Source organism: Acomys russatus, chromosome 2, assembly GCF_903995435.1.
Source record: "Acomys russatus chromosome 2, mAcoRus1.1, whole genome shotgun sequence".
Taxonomy (NCBI): domain Eukaryota; kingdom Metazoa; phylum Chordata; class Mammalia; order Rodentia; family Muridae; genus Acomys; species Acomys russatus.
Window position 1 is genome coordinate 11,659,300 of NC_067138.1, and position 12,851 is coordinate 11,672,150.

General features: G+C 48.6%; 1 protein-coding gene across 1 annotated transcript; it reads left to right on the forward strand.

The window, feature by feature from the left end:
* Positions 1–8,706: 8,706 nt before the first annotated feature.
* Hey1 (hes related family bHLH transcription factor with YRPW motif 1) lies at positions 8,707–11,671 on the forward strand. The gene is made up of 5 exons (XM_051158396.1): positions 8,707–8,964; positions 9,175–9,250; positions 9,391–9,474; positions 9,722–9,803; positions 10,862–11,671. The coding sequence occupies exons 1-5, from the start codon at positions 8,876–8,878 to the stop codon at positions 11,428–11,430; spliced, it is 900 nt and encodes a 299-aa protein (XP_051014353.1). The 5' UTR covers positions 8,707–8,875; the 3' UTR covers positions 11,431–11,671.
* The last annotated feature ends 1,180 nt before the right edge of the window (positions 11,672–12,851 follow it).

A 12,851-nucleotide genomic window follows, 5' to 3' on the forward strand; every position in this document is an offset into this window, starting at 1 on the left:
TGGGCAGGACAGTAAAGCTGTGTGTGTGTGGCAGGTGAGGGTTGGGAGGGGGGAAGATGCTGCTGAGCTGGTACCAAGGACACGAAAGCAGGGTTGCTGGCAGGCTGACCAGCTCAGATACCTCTCAGACCCAGATCCAAGGCTTTGAATTGCAACCTCTGTGTCTCGTGTCTCCCCTCCCTATGCCCCCTCCCCGCCCCCTCCCCGCCCACTGCAACATCTACTCCATAGATGAACTAACGGAGCACATAAGGGACCAGTCCTACAGATTCAAAACAACAGGATCTCCATGACACAGGGCAAGAGTAGGATATCCAAAAGGAGCCCCAGTGAGGGTCTAGTGCTACAGAGTAGCAGAAGCCAGATGCCTCATACTAAACCAATGAGTCATTGCAGTGAATATTTGCAAGCAAAGAAGTGTGGACAAAAGAGAATACTGTGGGACACACTGTGACACACTACAACTTCCACAATGAAAAATTTTTTTCCCTCTATTGTGAGGAAGGTTGCAGTGGTGGAGGGTGGGTAGGAGGGGAGTGGGAGATGAGTGGGATTTGAGTATACGATATGAAATTCGCAAAGAACTAATAAAAAAGTAAACAAAAGAAAACAATCCCCCAAACAAAAACAAACAAACAGAAACTTTTAAGGAGAGACTTTGTGGCTCATGTCTGAAACCCATACTTAGGAGCCAGAAGAGGTGAGCTTAAGGGTGAATTATATAGTGAGTTCCAAGCCAGTTCCAACCCTGTCTCAAAAACAAAAACCACCAAAAAGTTACTGGTACTTTAAATATTTGTTATAGTGATTAAGCAGGGACTAACGGACTGAGGTAATGATATGATTGCACACATAGATTTGGGGACAAATTGAACTATCTTGAAGTCATATATATTCTGTTTTAGGAAAATGATATAGCAAGTATTTAAAATCTATGACATACTCTGCCAATTCAAGTTTCTGTTCCTATATTCCCCCCACCCCCATGGTGGAAAATAAATTATATTTGACTTTTCTAATTTTTCTTAGATTTATTTTGTGTTACTTTGATTTCTATTGCTGTGATTAAACACCGTGACCAGAAACAACTGGAGAAAAAAAGAATTTATTTTCATCTTACAATTTGCAGTCCACCATCAAGCGAAGCCAAGGCAGGAAGTCGAGCAGTGTCAAATTAAGTATAGATTTTTTCAACTCCTGTTCTAGCTCCTAAATAATGACAGAGACCTATTACATTTGTTGACAAGCCTTAGAGTGCTAAGCTGGGCAGAGATGGTTTGTTCTAACCCGTCTACCGTCATCTGGCCCTACTTCCTAGCCACATGCCTGCCATCTGGTCTCACCCTAGCTGCTCCTGCTCCATCTTTGTCTTCATGGCAATCTCCTCATCCCCTTTCTCTTCTCCTCCTCCTGGGACCCCCTAACTGGGATCCTGAGTCTAGCCCTAACTCTCCTGCCCAGCTATTGGCTGACCAGCTTCTTTATTAACCAATCAGAGATGATGGAGAATAACAATTTTTACACAACACTGAGACAGGAGACACTTCACAGAAATGACAATGCCCATGTCTGGACTGCATCCAGATCTCAGAAATCAGCATCTGAATACGCAGTGCACAAGACCATCCCCTAGCACAAGCAGGGTGGGTCCCTTTTGTGTGAACTGAAGCAGAGACCTCAGAGAAACACTGGTTATTTATAGGCTGTTCCTCATGGTTTGTTCACGTCACTTTCTTATACCACCCAGGCCCACCTACTTAGGAGTGGCTTTCCCCAAATGGGCCCTCCCACAGCAACCATTAATCAAGAAATTTCCTACAGACCTGCTTACAGGCAAGTCTGATGGAGGTATTTTCTCAATTTAGGTTTTCCATTTCCAGATGGCTGTAGTTTGTATCAAGCTGACAAAAGCCAAAGCCAAAACCAAAACCAAAACTTGAAACCCAACCATCAGTCACATAGTCACATATTTACAGTAGGAATCTGTTGTATTAGTTGGAATTCTTTAGAGTAACAGAACTCATAGAATGAATCTTCTCCCTCCCACCCTTCCTCCCTCCCTTCCTCCCTCATATCTATCTATCTATCTATCTATCTATCTATCTATCTATCTATCATCTATTTCTATTCCATATATATCTATGGAATATATTTTATTAGAGTGACTTACAGGCTGTGGCCTGACTAATCCAGTTATGGCTGGCTATGAGCAGAAGGTCCAAGAATCCCAAAGTTGCTCCATCCACAAAGCTAGACATCTCAGCTGATTGTCACTAGACACTGGAATCTTAACACCAGTAAGGAAGGGGCTTGCTGGCAAGGCAAAAGCACCCAGACAAAAGGCAAGAGCTCCCTTGTCCCATGTCCATCTACAGGCTTCCAGAAGGTAAGGTCCAGGTTAAAGGCGTGACAACCAAGAATAACCACGACATCTATGATACTAAATGGTGAAGAGTTTAGAACCTGCAGTGGCTCAATTCTTTAAAATGTGAAAATGTTGCAAATGGACTATACGAGTTAATTAAGAAAATAATATTAGTCTCTACATTGTGTGTGTGTATGTGTGTGTATGTGTGTGTGTGTGTGTGTGTGTCTGTGTGTGTCTGTGTGTACATAGAAGCACATACACATACCTATGTAGGCCAGAAGACAAATTTGGGCATCATGACTTAGGAGCCACCTTGGTTTCTTTGAAAGAGATCTTTTATTTGCCTGGATCTCACCAGTTAGGCGAGGCTGACTGGCCACTGAATTCCAAGGATTCATCGATCTTCACCTCCCCAGTGCTACAATTACACACATGTACCGTCACACCCAGCCCAATACTTTTCTGTATGTTCTGGGGATCAAACTGAAGTCATGGCACTTGCAATGAGTTGTCACTCCAGCCCCAGGTATCTGTATCATTTTAATTGGGACTTCTGGCCCTATATACATGTGATTGCCTGCTAGTGCATGCACACACACAAATATGTACTCATACATACACCCACACACAGAGTTCTACTAAAATGTTTTCTTAAATATGTCTTAGTGATTTGTCAGAAAAGAAGTTAAAAAGCAAAAGTTAGATTTCATTACTTTCTTAATTACTATGTTATACAAATATTTTATCTATCTATCTATCTACTTATTTTGAGATTTTATTTATTTATTTGTGGTTAAAGGCATATGCCACCACACCTGGCCAGTAATAACATTTTTGAGTTGCCACAATTATCCAATTAAAGCAAGCATTGTTAAATACTCGCCAGGAAGATAGACAATGGCCAAGTCCATACCTGGGGACTTGCAGAGAATGGCACTGAATAGGTGTGTCAAGTGCTCCTAAAGGCAAAACTCACAATCCCACAGTTCTGCCTGTCTTCCTCCAATTGGAGGAAGCACACATTCTGATGTTCTCCTGCCTAATGCCTCCCACATACATATGAACAAGCACATCTAGTGCAATTGGGGCAACCAACCTTGTTTACTGAAGCGAAGACACATGGCTTGTTATCTTCCATGAGCAACAGCCCCCAGCACTCTGGGAAGTTATCTGTCTTTGGTTAAAACACATCCTCACATTTGATCTCAAATACTACCTGGACCAGATGTTGTCTCATATGCCTGTAATCACAGCATTGGGAAATGGAGGCAGCAGGATCAGAAATTCGAGGTCTTCCTTGGCTACCTTGTAACTTCTAAGACCAGTGCCATGTCCAAAAGAAACTCAGGAGAAAAATAAAAGGCTAACTGTGGTGCCTATTAGCATACCAAGGTACATGCTGGCCTTCAGGCTCTCTCAGCATGATAAATACCTGGTACAGAGTTTTTGTGGTTCTTCTTACCTCACCCCTACCCCGCAGGTCTCCAGGTTTCTCAGTCCTATAACCCTGCCATTTCAGCCATGCACTCTTTGTTGTCCCCGCCCCCTCTTTCTTGGTCCCCCTCTCTCACTCCCTCCCCTCCTCTCATGGTCTGGTCCATTCTGTTGGCCATGTTCAACGAATCTTCCTCTCCTTGTTCTGAACTCTTCCAGATGCCTCTGGCGGTACTCTCCCTCATATCTACAACAGAAACCTTCCCCCCCCACCATAACTTGGAGCAGTTATGCCAAAACTCCCACTTATGTACCCAGGATACACGACACCTTGTTGTTGTTGTGGGCAGCAGCAGTAGCACACAGGCTAAGAAATTTAGGAACACCTTCATGCTAGGATAAAAATATATTCTTCTCCTCCACCCTCTCCTTCTCTCCCTTTTTGTAGATAGAGCAGCTAATCCTGAAGAAATTCACTGGCAGACACAGGAAAAGTCTATTGAAGCTTCCTCTTGGTGCTCCAGCAAAGCCCAGGGTGTTAACGTCATTACCTTCATCATCACCATCACGGTCATTGTCTTCATCTTCATCACCACCAGTTGTAAGCATAAAGTACACATTTGCATACCACGTCACGAGAGTCTCTTCCCTGACACTTCCTCTTTTTTCTTTTTTTCTTTTTAAAAAGCAGTATCTAATATATTACAGGGTTAACTCTAAACTCACTTGGTAGTTGAGGATAGCCTTGCACCTGTCACCATCTCCAAAATGCTGGGATTAGAGGCACTGCCACCACACTAAAAAGCATGCTGTGAAGCACCATTCTTACTGATGAGGAAACTGAGGCTCGTGGGACTGAGGTTTGGGCATGGCCTATGATTTAACTCACTGTGACTCAAACCCAAGCATGCGACTTGATCTCCTATCCTTTCCTACTGGGCCACTGTGTCCTGTTGTGTTTACAATAAAACATGCCTTCCCATCAAACAGTGGGGCACCTCACCCTGGCTCTTAATTAGGAGACCTGAGAGTGGGAGTGCCCTTGTCTGTGGCATGGTATGGCACAAGGCTACGTGATGATGCTCAAAGCAGGGCTTCTGGGGACCATGGCACACAGTGAGCAGAAGAAAATGGCTGCTGAGTCACGATTCTGTTGTGACAGTTTGGGGCCATTCTGCTTTGGTTCTGGCTTGATGCATGCGCCAAACCGAACTCTGTGAGTGTGCAGCTTATTTATGTACCTATTTATAGCAGTGGCTGCTCAGGGGGATGTTTCTTAGTGAGAGACTCAGAAACAGCACTTTCACTAAAAATGAATAGCAGACGGCCCTTTTACTCACAATAAATTGGTGCCTTAAATAAGTAGCATCAAGTCCCGCCCATGATGCTAAAACTCTTCTACTTTCTAGAGATGCTGTGCTAATATATCCGATTACTGGCTTATGCTGCATAATCTCAGGAGATGTGAGAACATATCAGAAGAAAATGCTGGGACCACCTACCGCTGCATTCATTAACAGACCAGGCACATCAATACCTAATACTAACTAATGATGCTGGGGTCACCTACTGCTGCATCCATCAAGAGACCAGGCACATCAATACCTAATACTAACTAATGATGCTGGGGTCACCTACTGCTGCATCCATCAAGAGACCAGACACATCAATACCTAATACTAACTAATGGGTGCTGCTCAGTGTTTACCAGTGGCCACACATTATGTACTCCATCTCTCTATGTAACTGCCTTGGACGGCAACTATTGTCGCCATGCCATGTCACACTTGCCCAGTGTCAGGAAGTTCTTCTGAGGAGCTTGACGGAGATCATAGCTTTTCAACCTCATTGCACCAACCATATTGTCAGTTTTTTATAAATTTTTAATCAATGAAACCCTAAAGGCTTCAAATACTTCACTTGCTGCCTTCACCTCAGAATTTCTTTGGTGGGGTTCTTTGGTTTGTTTTTTCTTTTTTCTTTTCCTTTTTTCGAGACAGGGTCTCTTTGTGTTAGCCTTGGCTGTCCTGGACTCGCTTTGTAGACCAGGCTGGCCTCAAACTCACAGCGATCTGCCTGACTCTGCTTCCCGAGTGCTGGGCTTAAAGGCATGCACCACCACGCCTGGCTGGTTTTGCTTTTCAAAACAGGATTTATGTAGCCCAAGTTGTCCTCAATCCCTTCAGTCTCAGCCTCACCCAGGCCTGGGATTATAGGTGTGTCCCTCTAAGAGTTGTTTTGATACGAAACTATTCTGGAGACAGGGATTCACTACAGAGCACTGGCCTGGAACTCTCTGTAGACCAGGCAGGCCTCAAATTCAAGAACTGAGATTAAAGGCCAGCCACCACAAAGATCCTTTGCTTCAGAGTGCATATAGCAGTTTGTTGTAAAGCCCTTGGGGACCGCGAAGCAACCCTTCCTTCTTTCTGGGCTGCAGATGAAGCCTCCATCATCTGAGCACCCTTCTCCGGGTCACTCAGTGAGATCGCCTGCAGATAGAGCAGGGTCTCCTGCACAAAAGCAGAGGAGGGATTTCCATTGGGGGAGAAAAAGAGGCTTTTTCCTTAAAGGCCAGGCCGGAGAGCACCTCCATTCAGTTTGCAGGAGACCTAGACTCTCCCAGGGGGGAAAATGACTATGGCTAGAAGCCGGTGGGAACACTGCCTGGTGCTGCACAGCCTCTTTCTCTGACCCTGCTATCCAAGGGAAGCGCTACCACCCCCTTCCTTCCTGACCATAACTCAATGACCTCTCCATCTTATATTCCTGGTCAACTCTGAAAGGGTCTCCCAGACCTCATAAAAGTGTCCCCATTCCCTCCTGTGTCCTTATCAGAAGGTGCCACGAGGTTTTGGGACACCCATAGCTGTCTCACTTTGTGTACCAGCTAGCTCATTGTGTATTGTCTCACTCGGATGTGAGTTCTGGGAGAGTGGAGCTTATCACCTCTGGTCACCTTCATCTCTCAGGTGCCAGCATTGTTCCAGGCACATAGAAGATACTGAATACTGGGTAGATGGATGGAAGAATAAACACTGTTGTTATTTTGTGGTGCTGAACAAGTGCTGGGTCCCTGAGTTATAGCCACAATTTTTTTTTTTTTTTTTTTGTACAAAGTCTTGTTATACATACAATTCAGGCAAACCTTGAACTCTGAGGCAAAGGCTGGACTCAAAACGCATGACATTCTGCCTCTACTCCCCAAGTTCTATGATTACAGCCACACAATACCGCATGCCCAACAGGACAGTCTCATTTTCCGCAGCAAACATGCGTGTGTGAAGAATATTAGTACCTAAAATGGTGTAAAATCAAGCACCTTCAACTTTAACCTTTTCTTTTTACCAGCCAACCTGCTGCTTGTTTCTACCCGTGCACAGTAGCCAAAATTGGCCAACGCAGAGATGGCCTTACTGTAGGTGCCACTGACCCGGAAAACTTAAGAGCCATGCTGTCGAGGTCACAATGATTTTGTGTGCAGGACGTATCACTTTAGGGGAAAAAATGATAAGAGGACTCACGTTAGAGAGGGAAAGGCACAGGGCTTGCAGTGCCTTCTGCTCAGATTGCCAGGTGGTGGTGGTGGGGGGGGGCAGGTGAAGATGGAGGCAGCAGGGAGGTGATTGGAGGTGAGCCCCCAGATTTGTGACCTTAGCCTTCTAGAAGCTCAGCTGTGAACCAATCTTAGGCTTAAAATATTTTTTAAAAGTCGGCGTTCTTGGTGGACAAGAGAGGAGAGAGGTGCGCAGAACTTCATATAGCACCCCCAAACACCCGCCCCAAAAGAGACCAAGGGGAGGTGTGCTTGTGTGGCGTGGGCCAAAAACGTGCATTCTCGCAGCGAGGTCAGCCTGAGAAGCAAACACCCAGGCCGCCACCCTGTCGCCTGCTGAGAGGATCTGGCCGCCGACTCCAGGGGGAAGGGAGGACAAAAAACAAAACAAAACAACAGCAAAATCCCAACATAATGAATGTCTCCAGGGACGGCTACCCCTCCCTCAAGTTAACTCAGACAACAAGCAGTCCACTTTCCCGGAAATGAGATGCATAGGGGAATTCATTCCTTCCCGGAGCCGAGAAGCCCTTGCAGGATCGCCTAGCTTCACAGGCTACCCGAAGTCAAAGCGCATCAACCCTTGTTCGGCCTCTCACAGTCTCTGCTCCCAAAGCTGGTGGCCACCACCCACACCAGCGGCGCCCCAGGCCACTGGTCCCGCGGGACCCGCCGGAGCCAGCTAACTGCGAGCACCTCCCGCCGCGGGGCACCGGCAGCCGGGCGGAGAGCGGCGGTTTCCGGGGCTCGTTGGCGCTCGGACTCGGATTACAGGTTCACACGAGGAGCCGGGCAGGCGCGCCCTCGCGCAGCCCGGCGGCCTCGCTCCCCCACCCGGCCATTCTTCTCCATTCATGCGGACGCCTAGGGCTGCCGCCGCCGCCGCCAGAGCGGCCGCCGCCGCCGTCCGTCCGGATTGGCTGGCGGCCGGGGCGCCAGCACTTTCCCACGGCCCGCGGCGCGTGCGGCTCACCGGCGGCGGTGCAGGCGCGGCCCTGGCACAAGGCCAGGCCAATCGGGGCGCGCGGGGTGGGGCGGGGCGGTGGCGATCGCCCGGCTGGTGTCCCTGGCCGGCCCCCCACTCCTGCCCGCCGCCGGCCCACCGCCGCCCGCGCCGCCCGCTGCCCCCAGCCGAGCTCCCGCGGAGCCGACGCACTGCCGCCGGGCAGGGGCGGGCACCGGGGGGCGGAGCGCAGCCCTCCTCGGCCTCCGCTCGTCCCGCCCCCAAGAGGTTGCCAATCCGCGCAGCGAGGCTCCGATTGGCCGGAGACGGCTGTTGCCCGGGAGCCGGGGCCCCGCCTCTGTGCCCCCCCCCCGCACCTCCCCGCCTCCTCCGCCCTCCCTCGGCCCTGGAAAGGGGCTCAGCGTGGGAAAGGGATAGTTGAGTTTTAACCGGAGGCTGAGCGTGAGTGGGATCAGTGTGCACGCACCGCCCGCAGCCGAGCGCCGAGCGGCCGCCGCTGTTAACTCCTCCCTGCCCGCCGCGCGACCCTCCTCCGAGCCCGTGCTCCGCCAACATGAAGAGAGCTCACCCTGATTACAGCTCCTCTGATAGCGAGCTGGACGAGACCATCGAGGTAGAGAAGGAGAGTGCGGACGAGAATGGGTGAGTTGGCGGCGTCCAGCCCAGTCAGAGTGGGAGGAGAGGCTGGGGTGTGCTGGTGCGAGTTCCCATTGCCGGGAGTCGTGGGCCGGCCGCTGCTGGCGGCGGCCGACCCTCCAGGCGCGCTCCAACTCAAGTTGCCAAAGAAATCTGAGTGCGTTGGGGCTCTTGCCTTTCCAACCTTCCTCAAGGTAGTTGCTTCCTATCTTGCAGAAACTTGAGTTCGGCGCTGGGTTCCATGTCCCCAACGACGTCGTCCCAGGTTTTGGCCAGGAAAAGACGGAGAGGCGTGAGTATTTCCCCTACCCCAGTAATTTCAATGAACATGCACATTGTTACGTTAGCTAACGGAAAGAAATACGTTTCTTCTCTTTGGAATTTACAGTCATGATGGAAATGCCCTCCTTTGTTTTTGTCTGCTTCCCACAGATCATCGAGAAGCGCCGACGCGACCGAATCAATAACAGTTTGTCTGAACTGAGAAGGCTGGTACCCAGCGCTTTTGAAAAGCAGGTAATGGAGGAAGTAGGTAGAGCGCCGCGTGTAGCCATCTGCACCTTCTGATGCCCTCCCCAGCATGCTTCGAGCCTTATCTGTGCCATGTCGTTGTACGTTCTTACATAAATTCCAACAGAGTCTGTGGATACATCCCATTTTGTTTTAGTTTACATTTGTCTTTCACATATATGTAATATTTGCATGCATATCTTAAATTCTCCAAAGGCACTTGTGCCACGTAAGCCTTTTGTCATCTCTTTAGGGATCTGCTAAGCTAGAAAAAGCTGAGATCTTGCAGATGACCGTGGATCACCTGAAAATGCTGCACACCGCAGGAGGGAAAGGTAATGCCTCTTCGCTCCTGGCTGGGGCTCTGCGTGGTCGGCTTGAGGGAGCAGCTAGCGCAGTTTGGGATTGGTGCAGTCCCTGCCTGCCTTTGCTTTGGGGATGGGGGTGGGAGAGCAGTGTGTGGTTGCCAATCAGTGCACCTCCAGCTGCGCATCGCTTCCTGAACAGTGAAGCCACCACCCCAGCCCTCTTCCAACGGAGCTATTGCACCTCTCAGCAGAGTGCCTGTCGTCCCTGAGCTCGTCCAGTTTGACAGCCCGATTTAGGTCAAGTCACTAACGTTTGTCTGTTGCTATTTAAGAGATGGCTTATTAAAAACAACAACTATTGCCGGGCATGGTGGCACATGCCTGTAATCCCAGCACTCGGGAGGCAGAGGCAGGCGGATTGCTGTGAGTTCGAGGCCAGCCTGGTCTACAAAGCGAGTCCAGGACAGCCAAGGCTAACACAGAGAGATCTTGTCTCGAACCCCCCCCCCAAAAAAAACAGCCAAAAACCAAAACAAAAACCCAACTATTATAGTCTGAATTTCATAGACAGGATTAAAGAAGGTGGGGAGACTGAGGCCCGCGTCTGTTTTCAGTCCCCAAATTCTTCAGCGAGGACCAAGTGCCTAAGAGCTCCGTGATGATAACTTACATCTGTGTGTCTAATGCATTTCACTGTTCTGTGGTTTCTCTGTCCTTGATGTATTTTTTTGTTGTCGTTGAGGGGAAACATTAAAGGAAAGATCATAGTTTCATCTGCTGGTAGGGTCTAATTCGAATTTCTACTCAGCAGCTTCTAATTGGGCTTTGAACTTGCATTAGCAAACATATAATGTTGATTAGTGCAAAGATTTTGGTCAGCTCCAAAACATTTGAGCTTCTAGGAGCCATGATCTGTGCTGTAATCCTGTACGTGTATTTGTCAGGAAGGGAGCTGCCTTTGGAGTGGAAGAAATTCAGGAAGTGAGCAGAGCCTTGAAGGTTTTCTTTTCTTTTTTTTTCTTTTCGTGTGTGTGTGTGTGTGTGTGTGTGTGTGTGTGTGTGTGTGTGTGTGTTCGTTCATTCAGGTTATTTTGACGCGCACGCCCTGGCTATGGATTATCGGAGTTTGGGGTTTCGGGAATGCCTGGCCGAAGTTGCCCGTTATCTGAGCATCATTGAAGGACTTGATGCCTCCGATCCGCTTCGTGTCCGCCTGGTCTCCCATCTCAACAATTACGCCTCTCAGCGGGAAGCCGCGAGCGGCGCTCACGCGGGCCTCGGACACATCCCGTGGGGGAGCGCCTTCGGACATCACCCACACATCGCACACCCGCTGCTGCTGCCCCAGAATGGCCACGGGAACGCTGGCACCACGGCATCACCCACGGAGCCGCATCACCAGGGCAGGCTGTCCTCAGCCCATCCGGAGGCGCCGGCCTTGCGAGCGCCCCCTAGTGGCAGCCTGGGACCGGTGCTTCCCGTGGTGACCTCGGCCTCCAAACTGTCGCCGCCGCTGCTCTCCTCTGTAGCCTCGCTCTCAGCCTTCCCCTTTTCCTTCAGCTCTTTCCACCTACTGAGCCCTTCGACACCCACGCAGGCAGCAAACCTTGGCAAGCCATATAGACCATGGGGGACGGAGATTGGAGCTTTCTAAAGAACTGATGCTGTAGGACAAGGGAGGGGAAAGCTTAAAATCCCAGGTGCTCTGGGACGGTTGCCAACACCACCTTAAAGTCGTCAGTAAAAGTCAGGAAAAAGGTACACTTTCAGATAATTTTTTTCCTAAAGACTAAAGGTTTGTTGGTTTACTTTTTTCTTTAATTTTTTTTTTTATCATGTCACGTATTAGCAGTTTTTAAAAACTTGTTAATTTTTGTTTAAAACATTCATTTGAGGTAGTGTGATCTGTTGTCTGTTCTGTGCCTAATTTACTATGTAAACATAAGTGTTTGGGGGACTGTTCCCTGGCTTGCATAAGTTGCGATCTTTTTAGGATTAATTCCCCAAACTCAATGTTAACATGATTTTGTTAATATTCTGACAGATGAAGCCGTTGTATGAGTGATATTTTGGGGGGGGGGGTGTCAGCAAAACATTATATTTCCAAACAAAGCGTTGACAAATCAGACGAACAGCTTTATTCTAGAAGCACTAACTGCCTCCTAGAGCAGTGAAGTGAATCCACAAGCCGATCAGCGGCCCTGAACCCAGACCAGCCACTGTGGCCTGCCAGGCTTTGCTGTTCTAACATGTCAGGGTTAGAAACAGCCGCTGGTAGGCTAGGTCCCCCGTTTGGAGCGCTGGCAACAAGCAAGACACCGATGTAGAACATGCCGGCACCTTCCAGCCCCAAGCAGTGCAATGCGTTGTTCTCAGTCTCACGGATCTCAAGTTCGCAAGCGTTAACTGGCATAAAGTGATCGTAGTCCGCAAGTCGTCAGTTCAGTGCCTGTTAAATGCCTAACCCGATTTCCCCAGAACTGCCATATTTTCTCTCTTAACTGGAAATTTTTATGTTGTGTTTTCCTTTTGGTGCATGAAAATGTGGTTCTTGCAATACCTAAAAAGGGCTTCTCTGCCTTATTGATTTTTTAAAATTTTGATTTGGGGTCTAAAAGTATCGTTTTACAAGTTCATTCCTTTAGCAGGTAGGCTTTGACCAGCCTCCACTGAACTGGCCTTGACCTCTGTTGTACTGATGTGTTGTGACTAAATAAAAAACAGAAACGAAAACAAAGAACCAAGTATGCTGCTCTGTCCTCATCCTTCGCCTTTCCCTGTGTCGGTGAGAAAAATCTCAAGTTTCTTGGTTTTTCATTTAGTCTGACAAATGGTTTTCTCCATTTGCTGGTTTTAGTGTTGTTGGAAGTCTAGGTTGTGTGAATTTGTATCGTCAAACAACGTGGCTTTGTTAGGCTGCAGAGGGAGCATAGCTGGACTGCTGGTCACTCAGGTGCCTCTGGACTCCGAGTTTGAACTCAGGCTGGGATCTGAAGTTACCACAAAGAACCTGACAAAATCATGTTTGGCTGTGTTGATCATCTGATTAGTGCTGAGCTCACCTACTGTGTGCCC